The sequence below is a fragment of the Daphnia carinata genome, chromosome 9, assembly GCF_022539665.2.
Source record: "Daphnia carinata strain CSIRO-1 chromosome 9, CSIRO_AGI_Dcar_HiC_V3, whole genome shotgun sequence".
NCBI classification, from domain to species: Eukaryota; Metazoa; Arthropoda; class Branchiopoda; order Diplostraca; family Daphniidae; genus Daphnia; species Daphnia carinata.
Genome location: NC_081339.1, coordinates 5,697,640 through 5,717,559, shown reverse-complemented (window position 1 = coordinate 5,717,559; position 19,920 = coordinate 5,697,640). Strand labels below are relative to the sequence as shown.

At 41.4% G+C, this 19,920-nt stretch overlaps 3 protein-coding genes and 2 long non-coding RNA genes across 5 annotated transcripts; 1 reads left to right on the top strand and 4 right to left on the bottom strand.

Annotated features, from left to right (window-relative positions):
• Window positions 1-1,553: 1,553 nt before the first annotated feature.
• LOC130688426 (collagen alpha-1(I) chain-like) lies at window positions 1,554-2,799 on the bottom strand. The gene is made up of 4 exons (XM_057511407.2): window positions 2,531-2,799; window positions 2,212-2,424; window positions 1,913-2,050; window positions 1,554-1,852 (listed from the first exon to the last, which is right to left on the bottom strand). Exons 1-4 carry the CDS (start codon window positions 2,751-2,753, stop codon window positions 1,554-1,556), a joined length of 873 nt encoding a protein of 290 aa, XP_057367390.2. The 5' UTR covers window positions 2,754-2,799.
• Window positions 2,800-4,481: 1,682 nt separating this feature from the next.
• LOC130688427 (collagen alpha-1(XVII) chain-like) lies at window positions 4,482-5,854 on the bottom strand. Its single transcript, XM_059496983.1, has 4 exons — window positions 5,619-5,854; window positions 5,309-5,527; window positions 5,066-5,197; window positions 4,482-4,975 (listed from the first exon to the last, which is right to left on the bottom strand). The coding sequence occupies exons 1-4, from the start codon at window positions 5,827-5,829 to the stop codon at window positions 4,482-4,484; spliced, it is 1,056 nt and encodes a 351-aa protein (XP_059352966.1). The 5' UTR covers window positions 5,830-5,854.
• Window positions 5,855-7,939: 2,085 nt separating this feature from the next.
• LOC130688436 (protein O-mannosyl-transferase TMTC2-like) lies at window positions 7,940-11,557 on the bottom strand. Its single transcript, XM_057511420.2, has 9 exons — window positions 11,388-11,557; window positions 10,583-11,324; window positions 10,028-10,511; window positions 9,427-9,541; window positions 9,278-9,363; window positions 9,033-9,205; window positions 8,874-8,958; window positions 8,634-8,812; window positions 7,940-8,555 (listed from the first exon to the last, which is right to left on the bottom strand). The coding sequence occupies exons 1-9, from the start codon at window positions 11,474-11,476 to the stop codon at window positions 8,364-8,366; spliced, it is 2,145 nt and encodes a 714-aa protein (XP_057367403.1). The 5' UTR covers window positions 11,477-11,557; the 3' UTR covers window positions 7,940-8,363.
• On the top strand, window positions 10,577-13,558 carry LOC130688458 (uncharacterized). The gene is made up of 5 exons (XR_009000448.2): window positions 10,577-10,690; window positions 10,762-10,984; window positions 11,057-11,294; window positions 12,955-13,115; window positions 13,203-13,558. It is a non-coding gene; the product is annotated as an uncharacterized LOC130688458 (long non-coding RNA).
• A 5,474-nt stretch (window positions 13,559-19,032) lies between these two features.
• Window positions 19,033-19,913, bottom strand: LOC132087742 (uncharacterized). Its single transcript, XR_009421699.1, has 3 exons — window positions 19,799-19,913; window positions 19,357-19,733; window positions 19,033-19,298 (listed from the first exon to the last, which is right to left on the bottom strand). It is a non-coding gene; the product is annotated as an uncharacterized LOC132087742 (long non-coding RNA).
• Between the last annotated feature and the right edge of the window lie 7 nt (window positions 19,914-19,920).

Sequence of the window (19,920 nt, the reverse complement as noted above, 5' to 3'; positions counted from 1 at the left end):
TATATGTTGTTTGTTACTTGCCGTTTGCTAAAATAAGCCCAGTCAAAAACACCGCTCCATCTTATATGTGCACTTCTTCGTCAGCCTGTTTTCTAGAGAGGCGTAGCTATGTACTTCTATAGTTCTCTGCAATGTGTCTTGTCATAATGTAATATTGCTCGTAATTTTCTGATAGGAGGCTTGAAGAGAAAGGCATAACGGAGAATCCCAGGAAACGTCATGCTGCTGTTGTGGTATATAACGTGCACCATACAGAGATAATAGACTATGGGACTGTACCCAATGCACTACATACGTTATGGTAGCAAAAGGGGGGAAAAGGTATTCTGAATTTTTTTTTTTATAGGCTACTTGTGTTATTTTTAGCACAGCCTACATGCTTAACATAACATCAGAAATACTACAACTCTGAGGCAAATACCGATTCCATTTGCAGGATATCAATTCAAACATATGTTGGTGTATTGTAATACCATATTTACAGCAGCTGTTGTTTAGAAGATGCACTCAAAAATATTTTCAATTTAAGGACGGAGTGATGGAGCCATTCAGCCGACAGACTGAATATTCTTGTAGAATGGAATTCGATTAGTATTCAGGCTTAGCCGCTAGGGAAATTCTTCGCCGCCATTTGTTTTTATTGGCTTAGTCTGTCGAACCATTAGCCATTTTTCATCATGTTTCACCTCAAAGCCTCGTAGAATGAAATAAGGAAACCTCGCTGTTGTTCAGGTGATTGGATTCAACCATTGTAAGAAAATGCACTTTAACCTTTCTTGACCCTTAACACAGGTTCAAACTCTGTCACAGCACTATGTGGAGGGGAGAGGTTGTTGATCTATGGAGGTAAATTCTTTGTGTGTGGATACAGTGTTACAAGGGTTCTTGGTGAATTTTAGAATTTGAATCTATTTTCATGGTAAGTGCATTAGATTTTTCATTTGTTGCAGTGTATCTGTTCCAACCAATGATTCTGAAACCCCACTGGCTGTCAATTGCAGAAGAAAATTATGCTTCCAAATCAAACAGAATTCTGTTTGATTGAAATTTTTCCTTTGGAGACTTTAAAGTCTCAAAGGAATGAAGGAATCATTTCCTGAGCCAAAAAAAAAGTAAGCTGTAGTAGTATAAGCATTATATTCTTTAAAAGTTGCATTAATCACAAAAAGACAGGACTTTTTCGGGACTGAATGAGTAACATACTGAACTGAAATTATATTTATCATTTGAACAAGTAACATAATGGAACGTGAACAAATCTAAAAATCCCAGATTAACACAAAAGCAACAAAAGAGAACAAAAGTTGGTGGGAGAGAGTGTAAAACAGCCAAACCTTTTTTTTATTAAATTAGACTTTCAAATGATTTAAACGTTTTTAGCATAGAGATTAATGAATTCGAACAAATAATTAACACAATACTTATTGCCATTCAACTGTTTGTAGGACTTGCTGCCCAAAGGGTGAAACTTGTATTCCTAACTGGTACCTGATCAGCTTCAGAAAAAGAAATACTAGAGTCGTTCCGCCCCTGCAACGAAATGACTATTTCCTTCAAGGCATATTATTGCCGCCAGAAGGACCAGGAGGACCTCTTGGACCTTCAGGGCCTGGATCCCCAGTGGGTCCAGGTGCGCCTGTTGGGCCGGGGGGACCAGGTGGTCCTACAGCACCAGTGTCACCAGTCGGGCCAGTAGCACCTGTTGGGCCTGGCGGGCCATTAGGACCGACTGGCCCTGTGGGCCCTGTGGGTCCTGTGGGTCCAGTAGGACCAGTAGGACCAGTTGCTCCAGTGGCACCTGTGGCACCAGTTGGTCCTGTAGGTCCAGTAGCACCAGTTTCTCCGGGAGGACCTATAGTAACGAATGGGAATCACGTGCTACACCTCCAATAAAGGTAAGATCCAATATTACCAGGGGGACATTTACAAAGAGCAGATAGCAAGTTGAGTTTTAGCCCAAGTAGATACCATTTTAGTCCGAAAATCTTTGGTTCCGACTGAGAGATTTCGTTGTGTTCATCGTTTTCTCGGAGCATTTCGTCAAATGGGCCTAAAAGCGTTGTTGTTTACGTTTTCAAATGAAAGTAAAAAAAGAAAAGCCGTTACACTTTGAGGCAAGAATTGTCGAATTGACGTTGCAAATTTTCTCGACGTCTACACATTGCCCATTTGGTAATTTAAGCAAAAGAGAGATTGTGAGAGGGTGCGTACCTGGTGGTCCTATCGGTAGCGATCGTACATGGCGAGATCCATCTTTTGCTTTGTTAATTAATGGCCGACCTTCTACGCGGGGTCTCTTGTTCAGCACCTGTTGTAGTACGTCAATGTATTTTTTCGGACGGGACGATCCAGCCGGGGAGGGCGTTGCATCTGATTTCTCAGTTGCTGGAAAATCAACAGCATTGGGGACAGGAGAGATGGGGTCTGTAGAACAACGAAAAGTTACATAAGCGTTCGAATTCTCGCGTTAAGTACCCTTCTTCAAACATGGGGGGAGTCGTTAATCAAGCAAAATTGATCGTGAACTTACGTGGCTGATTGGTGGTTGGCTCATCATCGGCAGACACGTATCGTAAAAGGGAATCCAAATTAGAATGGGACAGTTCAGCAACGTGCGACAACAAGTGAGGACAATGCGATTTCAGTATATCAAGAGACTCGTGTACTTGTTGATGATTGCTGTTACTGCCTCCACCGATACGAGGCAAGAAGGCCAGAAAGCAACTGCAATAAATGAGAAAAGATAGCAACATTGTAGCTGCGTGTATTCCTCCCTACCTCAATGGCAAGCCAGTGCTGTAAATGAACTGCTCGATTTTGAGAGGTAAATGGGATTGTTTAAAAGAAAAACTGCAGCGGACTTGCTTATATATATATGGTGGTCTTGGTCAATGTGTTTTGCGGGGAGGGTGGCCGATTGGCATTTCTGATAGGAGATTTCGAACGAAAATCAGGTGCAGGGGAAAAGTCATGCTGCCCTGACGCTAAAGCACCGCCTTTTCTCGCAAAGGTAACACAAGCTGAGACTTGTATTGTGTCAAACTTTGTTCCGCCGACGGGCCGCGTTATTGGTTAAGTCTAGACTACTTGATGTTTCGCTGTAACAGATGATGTATAGCACACCTGTTGTATTCTATGGTGGATAGCTCTACAGGCAGCATCCGTCTAGAATTCCATGTTATTTTTGGTTTGGGACAGAAAGCGCCGCACTAAACTGTTTGGGATGGCAAATTTTAGATGGCTTTTCAAAGTGAATATAGAAGCAACCTGATTAACAGCGACGATGGGATTTCGTACCAAGTTTTCTTGCGCTCAAATATGAATGAGAAACGGTTTTGGTCGAACCTTTTTTGGAATTGAATCGATTGTATATCTTTGGTTGTCAATATCAACGGTCCTATATTTTGACAAAGATCTTGCCCTCATTTATCACAATTACGATTTTTTTTTTTGTAACTTTAGCAGTGGCATTATGAGAACTTCCCACACCTTCAGTAAAACGGCAGTGTTTAAAACTAATAATAATAATAGCAGTGCGATTGCAGATGTATGTTTTTGGACTTGGTCAACTCTGCGGCGAGCGCAATTGGTGTATCTCTCCCTGCGGGGGTGAGAAAAAATATCATCATGGGATAAAGCACCACTACAATCGCGAGCAATTTGCTTGGAACGCAAGCGAAGCTATCATAATTCAATCGACGGTGGGCCACGTCCAAGTGGGTAGATGGCGCGTCTAACGAGCTAGTGCAAGACCGTCGTCATTGACGCGGAGCGACGGCAGACAAAGCGAATCATCGTCCGTCCTCGATGAACTTGTGCTATCCGACCATCTGCTTCAAACAGACAACGTAACGCGCTACGGAGCAATCCTATATGTTTAGGTAATATGTGCACTGTTGCGGTTGGTCTGGTGTTTTTTTTCTTTTTATCACATTTTGTTTCCTTTTCTTTTTTCTACAAGAAAACAAGAGCGGCGGTTACAACTGAGACCGGCATCTCATTTTCGCCAAGCATGTCGCCATACCTGTACAGTGGTGAACGCACCAGTGGAAATCGTTTCGGCTGGTAAAGTATTAGCTACATAAATGATAACATGCAATCTATGGCATCATATAGGGAATGTGCAGTTACATATTTTTTTTTTCTCGCCTTACTTAACTTAAAAACCGCCTTGTGTTGGTTAACCGTCTTTCTGACGTATCGCCGAACGTACTGGAACGTAAACGTTCATTTGCCGATGTCAAGTATTCACTAAGGTTGCAGCCACCTGTTGTTGAAAACTCATCTCTACGCTCTACGAGCTTGCACAGTTATGTACCAGTTCCGGTATCCAGTCTGTATACTCAAACATTTTGTTCCATTTTGTCTTGTATTTTTAGTCCCATAGCGTTTGATTGGCATCAAAACTACACCCAGTATAAACCGTAACCGCTTTTACTTATTGTGAATTTTTTAAAATACGTTAATAGATAACAATTTAATTAGGGAACAGTTGGACCGGCACGACCGGCAGTGCCGGGAGGACCGGGAGGACCATCTGCACCGGGAGGACCAGGAGGACCGGGAGGACCATCTGCACCGGATGGACCAGTAGCTCCAGCAACACCAGGTTCACCAGGAGGACCAGATTCACCAGCAGCACCAGCAGCACCAGCAGCTCCAGGTTCACCAGCAGCACCAGGAGCACCATCGGCACCAGGAGCACCATCAGCACCAGAAGGACCAGTAGCTCCAGCAACACCAGGAGGACCAGCAACACCAGGTTCACCAGGAGGACCAGCAGCTCCAGGTTCACCAGCAGCACCATCAGCACCAGGGGGACCATCGGCACCATCAGCACCAGGTTCACCAGCAGCCCCAGGTTCACCAGCAGCCCCAGGCTCACCGGGTGGACCCTGTGCGCCATCCGATCCTTTAGCACCTGCTGCACCATCTTTTCCTGCAGGGCCGATTGGACCCTGAGCTCCTGCTGGGCCTATCAAATCGAACAGAAATCTTGTCCTGTACGTCGTGCAGGTCGGAACAACTTCATACTAGAAAAATAGGCGTCAATGAATAATCATACCAGTTGGCCCTCTCAGCAATTGTTGCAAAACATTCCAACGGAATCCGAGCAGCCTGGATAAAATTAACCGAGGATCATGCCTGAGATTTTGCCGGGATTCGATTACATCTTCCCTTTGATCTGCATACGGCCCTAATGTACGTGAAAAAGGTAATCACATTTTTGTTTCGAATCAAAGACTAGGCAATCTTTTTCTTTTCTATGTTAAAACTTAATGGATTTCAGAAAATGCTTAATGATTACCAAAGTGTCCTCTCACGAGCGGCAAGTCACCTTTGAAAATGGGCTGTTCGTTGTAGATGCTGTCCCTCACTGCCAATGGGTTGTACGATTGCTGTTCTTGTCCAAATAGCTGCTCATCAATCGGCTGCAGTTCGGTAGAACGAAATACATCAGCATATGGTGACGGTTCATAATAGATGAGATAATCAACACCGGGACCGTCGGCGTAGAATGGCTTCACTACGATCGCAACCAATTCGGTAAACAAAAAAACCAAAATTTGAGCATTTCGATGGTTTGTTATATTTGTCATAGGCACAAAAATGATTACCTCTTTGACGATATCTGGTTGGCCGTCGGATCGTTGAAGGGACATTGCGAAATTGAGAATACCATCTGCTAGCGGGTAGTTCACGGTGGGTAAACAAATGTGGATGGTAAGACGCATATTCTAATTGGTGAGGCTGTGCTTCACCTCTGCCGAATGAGAGGGAGAGGAAAGCAAAGAAACAAGTACAAGACAACAGCAAAGAAGACAGCATCTTTGCAGAACTATCTTAGACAAAACAGGACAGAACGTTCTGTATTTGTTTGGTCGATGTGTTTGCTCTTATATACTGTCCGTTGCCTAATGTACTTTTGGCACCAGCTTCCGTTGAAACTATTGTTTGCATAAGATGGTACAGGAGATTTGAAAGAGACGCTACTAATTATGCTTTGTGTCTGCACCTTGTTGTAGTCCTTGCTTGCACCGTTTTCTTTAAAACAATTTATGATGTAATCGCAAGGTTAAAACATCTCTTTTGCAATCAAGTCTTATTTTGGGCCGACGCACTGCGACAACAGTCGTCTAGTGGTTTATTGGCCATTATACAAGAACTACAATAACACAATTCATCTTTATCGTTTCGGTCATGTTTCAAAGCGTGTCTAAATCACAAATTTTGTTAGAAAGATTCCTCCTTGAGTATAAAAAGAGCTTGCATCTCTTACCGAAATGCCCATATCCGGAATCTTTTATTTCTTTTCACCCATGTTTGCATGCAAGTTCGTTAGGGCAATACCCTGTGCCGCCATGTTTTTGTCGAATTATTTTATGCTGTATGTTTATTTCACAACTTTTCTGTCCCCTTTCTCTTTTATCAACGGTCCCGCTCCCGAAAAGCAGAAAGTAAAGGAAAAATATCAATTTATTTTTTAACAGAAAATTGGGAATTACCCAACTGTAATGTTCGAGATGGTGTTCTCAGATGATTTACGACGTCAGCCATCCTTGTAATCTTTAATATTTCGCTTCCCTTAACGGATTTACCCGCTAAATGAATGTTGTACATCAGGTATTATGATGTGCAACTAACCCTCAAGAAAACGCCTAAATGTAACAGACATGCAACAGGAGATTTTTCTTTATTTCAAAAACTTTATGAAAATGGGAATTGGCTGACGAATGCAAGATTTCCTGCTAGAAATTCGACATAAGTATCCAAGTTCTATTTCATGTTATTGTTTTGCCAAAATCTACGCGTTTGGCAATAGTGATTATTTACGTTTATTCTTCAGCCATCTTGAAAAGTAGTTTGATGATCCTAAAAAGCATCCCGCTGCTTCATACTTTTAAACATCATAATTCCTTTTTTTATAAAGTTTATTAGTGATAAACTATTCCTTTTTTGCAAAACGTAAAATTTAAATACACCATTTCTTCAGCGAAACTAAACAATCTACATCAGTTGGCAACCTCGTGATTAAACTTACGTCATACGAATGCCATTACGTGCCGTCATTCAGACACGTTGAATGCTGAACTACAGTGTCTCTACAGCTCAAAATTAATAGACATTTCGTATTCGAACAGTTTTTAAATTATAGATAAAGAAGTAGTTGGAAGAAAAGCAAAAGAGGAGGAAAGGTAATGACAATGCATTTATTTTTAAGTTTATCTCATTCATTTTGTAGCACACTGCATGCAATGTTTTCTGCAGAGATTGTAAATATCTGTAACGGCTAATTGCAGAGGTGCCTGTAAATAATCTTCACGTTTCGTTATTTTTGGGAACGTGGGAATGCAATGTGATATCTGTTACACATCTGTCACACATTTCAGATTTAGTAGACCATCAAAATACCCTAAATCATTTTTCATGGATGCAAAACTAGGAAGCATTGATTGACTGTGCATATTCTTGTGTTAAAACAGTGGTGGCAAGAATATGGAGGGGTTGACTGAAATTTGTGGTCGGGTGATAAAAGAAGTTAAAGTTGCAAATCATAAACCAGGTAAAATGACTTACAATACTTTTAGATTGACACTTTAACATGTTGAAAATTGTCCAACAGTCATTACTTCACATGTAATGTGATATGATTACTGTCTGTGCAGAAGTGGCATATTCCTTCTTTGGAAAGATCAAGATTTTTGCAAAAAATACGGAATTTCCAGATGACCCAAGTCATGTTTAAGGTATAATCAATTTAATTTTGGTTAAAGAAACCCTGAATACCAAAACTAAGGGGAATTTATGTTTTCAAACTGTCGTGCTAATATTACATCTCCCATGCTAAGGGGGAAAAACAATCTAAAAAACGTTTATTGTTTTTCTGGGGGGGGGGGATTTTGTTTTGCCAAGCCGACCAAAACCGACAAAGGCCTCGTTTTAACGGCCAATGAATAACCCCTTCGTTATTGTTTTCCTGTTTGGAGTAACAGGATTCTCCAGATCTGACCAGCACGTTGATTACCGACCTAGCGTGGGGAATAAAAAGATTAACGTTTCGTCGATCATCCGTGAATCGCAGACTCTTCGCCCGTGGAGAAGTCAAGGTTCCGCAATGTTTCCTGTACATTGCAATTTTTCATCCATGCTTATTCATCTCGTAGCCTGCTGAGTGTAAAGCACACCGTTGTGGTTAAAAAAACTTATTAGGTAATCTGAAATAGTCCACTGACGAATCCTGTAGTATCTTTACCTGTTAATTATCATAGCATTAATTATTTTTAAAACAGGGATCAACAGCCTTGGTTCGAATATTTTCGGAAATTCGTTTGAAAATCTACGCTCAACATTTTGCGCAGTTTTTAAGTGAGACTTTGATTACTGTTACGGCTTTGGTGGGATTTGTTCCGTGAAATGCGCAGGCGTCGCAAATTAGCCGTGGCCAATGGATGATTGGGTGACAGGTGAAGAGCCTTCAGGTAAACTTGTTCAGCTTCATGGAATTTACCTTGAACGTGTAGCACGGCACCTAAATTCGTTCTATGAGAAACATCCTTTATAAAATGAAAAGAAAATTTTTTTTTCAATAAAAACATTACACCAGTTTCCCTTTGCTTTATCTTTCAGCTAACCGTGGGCACAAGAGCAACGGCTCGGCGGAAGTAAACCTCGGCCTCATCGTTCCGGCTGGCGTCGTGTAGGGCGTGAGCGGCAGCCACAGTCCACGCAATGCTGTCAGGTTTCATTTGGACGGCCTGCGTAAACGCGTCTGCGGCTTCGTCGTGTCTCAACCGGGCAGATAGGAATTCACCTACCAAATTACATGTGAGTAATTGAATTACAGTTCAATTCCATTTGCGCAGGTATTATACCCAATTGATAGTAGACGAGTGGGTTTCGTGGCGCTAATGTGCGTGCTCGTAATAACCAATCTTCAGCTTCCTTTGCACGAGATGCCTTTATTTTGGGTCACAGTCGAGGATTTTATTTTGTGTTTCGTTCAATAGAAAAATGCAGTCAGACGGCCTTACGTTTTGCGATAAAAGATCTGCCATCTGAATGGTGGCAGATACTTCTGCTGATTGGTGAGCGTTGGGGTCTTTTTGCAAATGTCCATTTAATTGGATGCACGCCAATAAAGTCCTTTCCGCTTCTGCCCAGCGTTTTAACTTGTAGAGCACTTTGGCCTTTTGGGAATAAGCCGCTAATAGACAAATATTAAACTTGTATTCAACTGTAAAACGATTTTTGGACGCGCATTTTGTCAGCATCTCACCAGCTAACTGTGGTCGATGAAGAATGGCCATAATGTACGCTTGTAGAGATTCTTCGTACCTACCCTGTTGCTGGAACAGATTCCCACTATAAACCAAAATCGTCTGCAGTTTAAATAATTAATCTTTTTCAAAATGTTTACACTCTTACAGATTGTGGTGTACGTCTGCCATGTTGGGTCGGTAGGATAGAGCTTGTTTGAAATTCCATTCGGCTTCAGCCAATCGACCAGATTCTTGTAAAACGACGCCCAAATTACCGTACGCTAGCATTGAGCATAAAATATTATCGAATCAAAGTGTAACACTTTAAAGAACATCGTCGTAGGGCATTTTGAATAAGCCTAACCGATTGCAATGCTATTCGTTTAATCTGAATCGCGTGCCCGTTAATGTAGATGTCGCTGTTTCGAATCAAGCGGAGCTATTCATTCGTGCGTGTGTGTGTGGCCGTCTAACTCTTCCCTTTTAGCTTTTAATTCTTTTACGGTAATGAATGCGGGGAGCGGAGAGAATTGTCTGTGAGTAGGAGATTATGTCGGATCTAGTATGTTTTGTGGGGGCTGTTTTGTGAGCGACGCCAACTCTAATTGCCCATCCAATTTCACGCTCTTAATGACGCGTATTCGCTAGAGGGTTGGGTATTAGTTATTGTTAATTACATTTTTCTTGTCGCTATCCTTTCATCGATTTATTTGTGAGAATACGTCTAAAGAAGAAAATAAAATTAAACAAGTTTGAATTGGTCTCACCTTTAGGCGGATTGATTTCAATGCCGGATCGGTACAGGTGTTCCTCGTCGATCCAGTCGTTATTCCTCTGCATCGTTCGCCGCCCCCAAGCCAATAACACAATCAGGACGGAAACATAGATGACTGTTCGATTAGACTGCTGGACGAGCAATTTTTGCATTCCGATTCCGACGAGGAGACAGAAACCGACGGAAGGTAAATAAAGAATCCGTTCAGCGGCAACAAACCCAACGTATGCAAACATGTTGGTGGCCGGGAGGAATGGAATTGTCGTAATGATGATTGCCAAAGCTGCTAAAATCTTCTGTGTTTTGTTTTCGCTGTGCTGTTTGACAGTTTTACGGACGGCCGTGACGAGAATTGCGTAGAAAATTAGCGTGGCTAAATTGCGGATGTCGTTTACGCAAGTGATTGGCTGGATGGCGTCCATGGACCAATCGAAACTGAGCCAACGCGGATACACCAATAGTCCAAAGTGAAATGCCTAGGTAAATGTGAATCAAAATTAATTTCAATTTGTATTTTTTAAATCTTATTGGGAAAATGTGTAGATACAGGTAAATAGAGAAATGTGAGGGTGCGAGTTGTCCATGACGGCGATGCAGCTGTTGGATTGTCCGCCTTAGCGAACTGCGGTGTCTGGAAGTCGGATATCCAGAATCGGTATGCGACCAAAACAACAGACCACAGGACAAGAATAGCCTGTTTGAACAACATCCCATTGTTTCGTTTAGACGGTCGAGGATGGCCGTGAATGGCAAGTACGGCGTCGTAAAGGAGGCAGATGGGCGTCAACATGATGCCGTACTCTTTGCTAAAGAACGCGGCACAATTCAAAACTAACGTCATCGTTAAGCTAGTCCGTCTAGTGTAATTGACAAGGCCGGCTAAGACGAAGAAAGTGCATAGCAAATCTGCCCGTCCGACCAATCCAGCCACAGCTTCGCAATGGATGGGGTGAGCTGCGAACAATAAACCAGTGACATAGTTCATGCCGTGTCGCAATTCATTTTGGTTGTTTTCTTGTAGGAATAATGTTGATGCTCTTCCGGCCATCGCTGTCACCGCAGCTGTAATGACGCAATGAAGCAAGACGTTTGTCCAATGGTACCAATAGGCATGATTGACTCCAACCAGGTGTGCGGTCCAGCGAAAGGATAGCGTTACCAAGGGGCGGTACGATCCGTGAGAGCCGCAAGCGTTTAGCGGAGTGCCCCAGAAATCGTGTAGCATCAAGTCGCTTAACGTGGACGACTCGGAAGCAACGGTAACGTCCGCGTTTTCTAAAATGGCCCGCCTAAAAACATTTGCATTGCACAAGTTCCGAATGTTGTTTGTTAATTTAGCGTTTTTTACGTACTTGTCATCGTATACAAATCCGGCCTGCAGCGTGTTGTAGTAGAGCAGGAAAGCCACGAGTGGACAAATGATGATAGCCAGGTCCATCATTGATCAAGTTGACATTGTACACCTGTGGCCGAATTGCACAATTTGTAACTGTTTGCGTCGATGCTGCCAAGGCAACTGTCTACCTATTTCGCATCCATCGCTCTCTGAATCTTTGGCGATTTGATGTTGGGCCGCATTCTTTTAGAGTTAGCACATAGGAAAGAAGAAGAGATTGGCCCGCACGGCCACGAAGATGGGCAAATAGTTTGATTCAGCGATGCGCGCGCATCTTAAAAAGCTTGTGCTTCTTAATCAGAAACGACCGAATGGCACTTGTTTTTTCATGAAATAGCCTCGGTCCATGAGTTCTTTATTTATATTCTTTGTAGTGCCATTGTCTTTGAGGATGGTACTACACTGTTACCTAATATTTGTACCGCGGGGATCCATTGAATCTTTCTCAGACTCGAGAAACGATGAATGTGTAAGCCGTTATGTAGACAACGGAGGGAAAGAAAGGCTGGCACACGGAACATTTTAAAGCCTCATATCAAACAATCAAAAACTTGACATTTTTGCCTATTGCAGTTGTATGTAAACACTCATTTTCTTTTACATTAAATTTACGTAGAAATGGACGACCTATTTTTTTTTTCGTAGTCTTACTATAAAATCAAGTTCCCGTACGCTCCTTAAATCTTGTTTGATAAGAGACTATTTCCTTTTGGATTTTGTTTTGTTTGTTTACCAGCTCAAATTTGACTCTATTTTCCTTTTTGCAACACAAAGAAATGTTTCATTTTAGTTTAAAAAAACTTTAAAATTATATTTTTTTGGGAGGTAGGGGGGGGGGGAGACATTCTCCTTCCGCTGAATAGGTCCTCATCAACTGCCGACTTTTTTGGTTTTCTTTCTCCGCCACCTTCGTTTTTCTTTCTATCAATTTTATAAAGGCCAATTTTTCTTTTCGCTCCCGACGCGTTGACCCTCACGTTCCACCATCCTTGTAAAAAAAAGATGGAAGCAGAAATTCTCGCGTGAACGCTGATTTCTCCAACTTTTTGACCCAATTTGCCACCACTCTTTTTTCTGGAACCGATCAAACAAATTCGATCGACAAATCCGCTGGTCGCTCGCATTATCGATTTTCTTATTGAAAGGGCAAAAACAAGTTTTGATGACTGGCGTTACAATAGCTGATCAAAAAAGAATAGTTCACCTACTTTTGCGATGGCCAACAAAGAGCAAGTTAATCCCTTTAGAAACAATCGGACATCTTTTGGGGGTACGAATTTGTTTGATGGAACATTCAATGAAATTCGTGTTTTGCTTTTGTATATGCATTAATCTTGTCATGTTATGGAGATTGGACGAATACCTTAGTCCGTTCTTTAATGAATTTTTTTTTTAACGATGCAGAGTCCATCCTTCATTCAGTTTGGTTTTGCCAGCCTGCTGCTTTCATATTTGTCTTTATTATCATGTCGTTGAGCTCTGCTTGCCACTTTTTTTAACTGCTTTTCTTCCTCTTTTTTTAGGTTTATGGTTGTCTAATAAAAACGAGAAGGAGCAGCCCGTGGCAGTGATACCGTGATGAGCATTTAGATGATGTCAGTTAAACGGCCGTACAAAATACGCTAGACAAGACCCCACAGTCGAAAAGAATGCTCCATGGCCAGCGGAATAAGAAAATAAAATAGTAAGTGGATAACCTGTGGGACGTCTTTTTATGTTCATAAGTTGATTGAATTGTTCCGGCTAATAAAAACGTTTGCTTTCTTTCTAGCAGTTTCCACTTGAATCCATCATAGCCGGCAGCTTCGGGGAGAAGAAGAAAAAAAAAAAAATGCTCGTTATGGACGATTGTTGTTGCTGGCATTCGATTGAGACTAATCAAAAGGTATGCCCCAGGCTGTGATGATCGTCCTATCTGAACGAATGATGGGTCCGCCTGAACGAACCCTGCAGGCAGTTTCCCGTCAACGTCGCCGACTGACGACGTTTGATTTCCTCTTTGTCGAATAAGAGCCTGGCAACCGTCGCCGCTGCAGGGCAATCTATTATGTCCATCTAGCCACTTTGCCCTTGTGATTATTGCTTTTAAAAAATAGTTTTTTTTATCGAAATCGATCTAGATGGGCTTTTGTTGATCGCAGACGTTTTCATTTGGAACGTTTTTATTGTTTTACGTTAGGCCGTTAGGGTTGGATTTTTTTTTATTGCTAGGCGTAGGAGATGCATACGGTGATGGCAAGTTAGTGCAACTTCGATTCACATTTTTCATTTTGTTGATGGAATGGATGAAAATGGATTAGATACTGATCGATTTTCACCCATCCGTACAATCTAATATCTTTAGCTGACGACGGGAAGTTTTGTCATCGTCCATCCATGTCCAGCGTTATTCAATTGAGTTGGTTTGATGAAGAATTATCGTTGCTCCACACAGTTCCAAAACACTTTTAAATCTCAAACGTCGGTAAAGTCATGGCGAACAATTTTTGAGGTGGCGGTGGGGGGCCCTGGATGGACGCTGTTAGAGCAAAAAAAAAAAGAAATTGAATAGAAGGGGAGATTTGCCTCGTGCTTGTGTGACGGAAGAAGGGGAGTTGGATTTTGTCTATTGGCATATTCGCATGTAATCGGAACTTGAATTTTCTCGTAACAGGCAATTGGGGAGCTACATTTGAAATCGATTTCCATGAGCAAAGCTAATCATCGTTTCTCCCCCATTTTGCAAGTGCAAAGTCCTCGAATTACTTGTCAGGTGGTATCCTGTATACATGTTTACGTGCACAGTTGCTAATACGGACGTGCTGTGCAGTAATGGCATGTATGCAGGAAATGCACAGCGGGAGCGGTATGGTAACTAGCTGTGTACGTCACAACCCCGTGGAACGTAATCTGCGTGTTAAGCTTCCATTGAATTTTGATCTTGTAACGATGGGAAACAATGAAAGCTTTGTCGCTTCTCGGAAGAAAAAGAAATTGTAATTTTGTTTGTTCTGATCGTCTTGGTGCGTTAAAATTGGGGATTTGGTTCTTTATGTAAAAAAAAAAGCAGTCATGGGAAAGGAGAAGCGCTAAATTCTGTTTGTTAGTCGCTCAGACCAATGACGGATTCGTCGATATACTTATGATTTAAATTTGCGCAAGGGTAACAACTTCCTGTACTGACGTTTTCTCTCGCAATTGCAACGATTTTTCTTGCACAAAATTCGTTGGAATGACAGAAGAAGCATTTTTATCGTTTGCAAAATGCATCAACTGTTGACGAAGTCAGTTTATTTATACCCTGTAATTATTATGTTCATGCTCACTTTGTTAATTTGAATTCATAGAGTAGCAATACGTGAAAGAGCGCCGTTGTCCGTCAAATTGTAACTGACATCTATGGGAAAAAGCAGCAACTCTTTGAAAGTGATGTTGGCACGTCATTTACTGTCGCATGCCGTAGACGAAAGATGGTGGAAAAAATGGACGTCTCTTTCATTGAAAGTTACCAACCGATTCTGCGTCTTGAGGTATGTTTTTAACCTATGTTTTCCGTTAAACGCTTAACGATTGATTCTTCGTTGTGAAGTATATACATATAAAGTTTTAAAGGTTATTTGACTAGAATTTGATTGTTAAAAAAGCATTTTCACCAAACTTTGAAACATTTTTAAGGAAAAGCATGGGTTAGCTTTGGCTATTATTATCATTTTGTTCTTATTTTGCTAGTCAACTACACTCGAATTTACCAACAGAAGTTTTCTGTAGAGAAAACAGTGATTCTTTTTCAAAATCTAGTTGTTACAGTACTTCTAGTTGTGTTAAAGTGATGTTACATTTTATCATTAACGATTATAGTTTTGTAGCTATATTTCTAGGTCTCTTGGATGTACCTGATAGCTATTCTACGGTGTTGGCCATGCAAACCACCCTGTGAATGAAACGACTACCACTACTTTTATATTGGAGTGTAAATAAAATACATCCACCACAAGAAATGCATTTGATGAAAATTCCTCAGCACGAAAGAAAGAAAAGCTCAAGATCCATTTGGTTTCATTCATACACTATGGCAGTATGTGAAGTAATTGTTTGCTGAAAAAATGTTCATCTTCCATGGTGGCCAAAATGTGTTCCAGATCAAAAAAAAAAAGGAAAATTTTTGGGAAATTTGAATTGTGAAGACTTGGTTTTTTTGCGATAAGAGTACTTGTGTTTTTGGCAAAGAAAGTGCATGCTAATCTTAGTTTCCCACTTAACACTGTACTACAAGTGAAACAGTTGGTAGAAAGAATGGAATGCAAAATCTAAGTTTTGCACACTATGATTTTGAATAACTAGAAGGCAAATAAAATGAAATACAAAAAAGAAATATAATAAAGGAATTGTTTTTATTGTCCCTCCTCCACCCATCAATTCCACCACTTTTTTACACAAACACAACACATAATTACATTACATAATTACACATACAAATACATACAACATACACTTAACTAAGTAAACCCATTGGCTGCCAGGCCATGCAAACCCGTAGGTTGCTTAACTACAGTAACTACGCTTCGTGTCTGATGGATCCACGAACAAGATGGGACTTGTCCGAAGACAAGCCCGGGCTGGCACAGTGATAGAGTCCATTCCGGGAATGCACACCCCTGGATTATCTATCACTGCGCCGACAAGGAGAAGTCCCTGCTGGTGCATTGCCTAAGGGCGCCTAATGGCATAAAGCCATTAGGCGCCATGGCGACTGTTCCCCCCATGGCCATGAGGAGAACAGCGCCCAAGTCCCTACATCTACAAAAAAAATGGGACGCAAACGGGGTGGCAGCCAATGGGTTAACTTACACACTACAATGCAAAACAAAACAATACCGGGGTGACGGCGATGGGGCGAAGGCAATGAGGCGACGGCAACGGCGATGGGGCGAAGGCGATGAGGCGACGGCAACGGCGATGGGGCGAAGGCGATGGGGCGAAGGCGATGAGGCGAAGGCGATGAGGCGAAGGCGATGAGGCGAAGGCGATGAGGCGAAGGCGATGGCGATGAGGCGAAGGCGATGAGACGATGGCGATGAGACGATGGCGATGAGACGATGGCGATGAGACGATGGCGATGAGACGATGGCGATGAGACGATGGCGATGAGACGATGGCGATGAGACGATGGCGATGAGACGATGGCGATGAGACGATGGCGATGAGACGATGGCGATGAGACGAAGGCGATGAGGCGACGGTGTGAAGGCGACGAGGCAAAGTCGATGAAGCGACGATAACAGCGAAAAGGCGACGGTAACAGCGATGAGGCGAAGACGATGGTGACAGCGACGCGGCGAAGGCGCAAGAATAGCAGGATGAGGAAGTCCTATCACAAAATGTTATGTTACAATCAACAATACTCAACAACAGGAAACTTAAGATACCTGAAAGGTAGAGATGGTCTCAAAGCCTATGTATGTTTTTTGTTGGCTAACAGTGAGAAGACTGCTTTTGTAAAAGTGATGGATTGGTAGAGGTTTGGTTATGGAAGGTTTGGCTGTTTCATGATGAAAACGTGGAAGTTATCAAACATACAAGAATGCATATATGAATGCACTCAACAGATGATAGATAGTGGAAAACTGCAACATGACCAAATGAAGAGTGTGAGACTTAGACAGTTTTGTTCTCAAATACTTAGTTGTGTTATAGTACAACTACCTAGTGTCAGCAATCCTTGTGCGTTCAGGATCATGATGTTGATAGAAATGGAAGTAAGATGCCTAGCACATAGTGGCAAACAGAATGTGAATCCTCTCACTGGGCAGTTCCATGATGACCAATGGCAGACATAGCTTGCCCAAAATCATCTGGTTACAACTTGCTTAGGTGATCACAAGGTAAACTGTTACATGAAGGGGGGAAATCAGTGTGAAATCTCTGAAACTCAACACATACAGCACAATGGATTAATTCAATTGAAAACAACATACCATCAATTTTTTATTGAAATATCCTTTGAAAGACAAATGTAGGGAACCGGACAAACGTACAAGCACACCCACTTCCCTAATCCCAAGGCAATTTAAAATGACAAAATTTTTCAAATGGTTGGTTTTTGAACCACTAGATGCTTCTCATTCCAATCAAACTTTAAGCCCGATTTTTTAATTTTTCTTTTACACAGGTATTCAGGGCTGATTATCACCCATCTGGCAGCGTTGTTTGATTTCGTCTGCTTCCGTACAGTGCCTCGTGTTGACATAAGTGGGGGAAGGTGCAAGTGTTCAAAGTTATTAGGTTTTTCACAATTTACAGTAGAGTAATGAGGGAAAACTCAAGGTTAACAATGTTAAAGTGAAATACAGTGAAACAGAAGTTTGCTGTGGCCTTGTGGAAAACGAAGATCCCTTACTCAGAAAAAAACGCTTTACTGGACAGGAACACGCTACTTAAAACACGATTGATTATCGTTTTATTTGTCTGGTGACATGTTTTTCTTTATATAAATTAATTATCATAGTGGAACGAAAATGTTTTGAGCCTTCCCTTTGTCAACCAATTAAGGCACTATCTTGGTTGATGGCATTTTGATGTATTTGTAATAATTGAACACAGACATTTACAATTAATATGCAACAACCTGTTTTTGAAGAGAAAATAAAAGAAAAAATTTCCTGAGTAGAAAGATCTGTTTTTAGTCAAATTTATAGGTATGTTTAATTATATATAAATATGGATGTACACACAAAATTGCTTAGGTTATCAACCTTAGCATCCGTAAATCCTCCCCCCTTCAATTGACTTCGTTATTTTGTGCTCTAGTGTCTCTCGTCTGCTCCTCGTCTCGTCTTCCATGCTGCCCTTTGTGTTTGACAAATACACAATGGTCTGAACAGTATTTGGAATTGTGGTAATGGTTGTTTTTTGTTTCGACGCTAAATGCGTCATTGCCACCCCAACTAATTGGCAGGTAGAAAAAAAAACGAAAAAGCAAAAAAAAAAAAAAAAAAAACGGTTTGACGTACAAATGGCGGCGTATTGGTATTCGGTAAAGGCAAGTGGCATGGGTCCTGGCTTCGATGTTCCAAGCCAGCCAAGCCTTTGCCTGAACATTGGTACAGGCAAAGAAAGCCTAAGTGTTCCATTTTTTTGGCCTGGGTCTTGGTTTCGATGTTCTGAGCCAGTGAATGGTCAGGCAACGAAAAGGAAGCTTGCCTTTTTTTTCCAAGTCCAACACGTATTCCTAAATTCACTATTAGTAATAGCAGTATTAAAATATGTGAAATAGCTCAATGGTAGAGCATCGGCTTCAGAAGCCGAAGGTCGAGGGTTCAATACTAAGATTCGCCAGGTGCATTTTTTTCTACACATGAAACGTTTATTTGTCGAAATAACGAAAAATGGCAAAAAAAAGGAAAAATTCTTTCTTCTCGACGATCAGATGGTCGGTAGCGTCCCAGAATTTTTCTGGGACGTCTACGCCAAGCAATATTAACCATTCTGGGATTCGAACCACAGACCTTTCGCACTGTAGGACAGCATGCTACCGGTATGCCATAACTGTCATTACATACTTTGTTTGAGATTTTGATAGCTATGTAGTTATTTGATAATTTAAAAAAAAATAAAAGGCCATTTAAATAGAAAAGTATAAATAGAAAATTTTACAATTGACTGTTTTCTTCACAAAAATTAATTCGTTCTGTAGTCAGGTATCTGGATTAGCAAAATAAACACGTAATCAAATTTTTCAAACAAACATTACAAGTTCCAAGATGTTCTTGGACAAGAATTTTGGTTTTGGATTACGCCAAAATAAGACAACCATGTGAACGACATTGAGTTAATCCCAACTCTCGTCAACTTCAGTAGGCAAGGCAGCAAATCCAGGTTTATCGCCGAACTGCGAATAGACTAAATTAGATCTACAAGTAATAAAAACTATCTAGGTATTAACTTACTCGGCGCATATCTCGACTAGCAAAACCCCCATTGAGTCGAAGGGGCGCTAAAGTCGTAACCCATTCCACTCACGCCTGGGACCATCGCTTGCATGAATGGCGGTACATCGGCGTTGGATTAACAAAAAACATACGTAGGATTATTAATTACGAACACAAGGGCAGAGAAATATAATTAGATGTCAAACTGGAGTAGGTTCTTACCCTAGTTAACAAAGACACAAACTTTCCAGCGTTAGGGTCATCTCTTTCATCGTCAAAGAACCTTATTGATTTTCCAACATTTCCCACGCGACCAGTTCGACCACCACGATGAACATACTCTTCAATATCAGTCGGTAAGTCATAATTTACGACATAGTTGACGACGGCAATATCTAGGGAATACAATACAAACATGAAATACGTATAAAAAAAAAAGGAAGAACCCAGACACTATTACCTTCACCACGGACAGCAACATTAGTCGCCACGAGAATATTCCTAATAACATTTTTGAAGTCACGAAGCGCTTGCTCACGCTGACTCTGAAGACGATCACCATGGATGCTGGTAGACTAGACA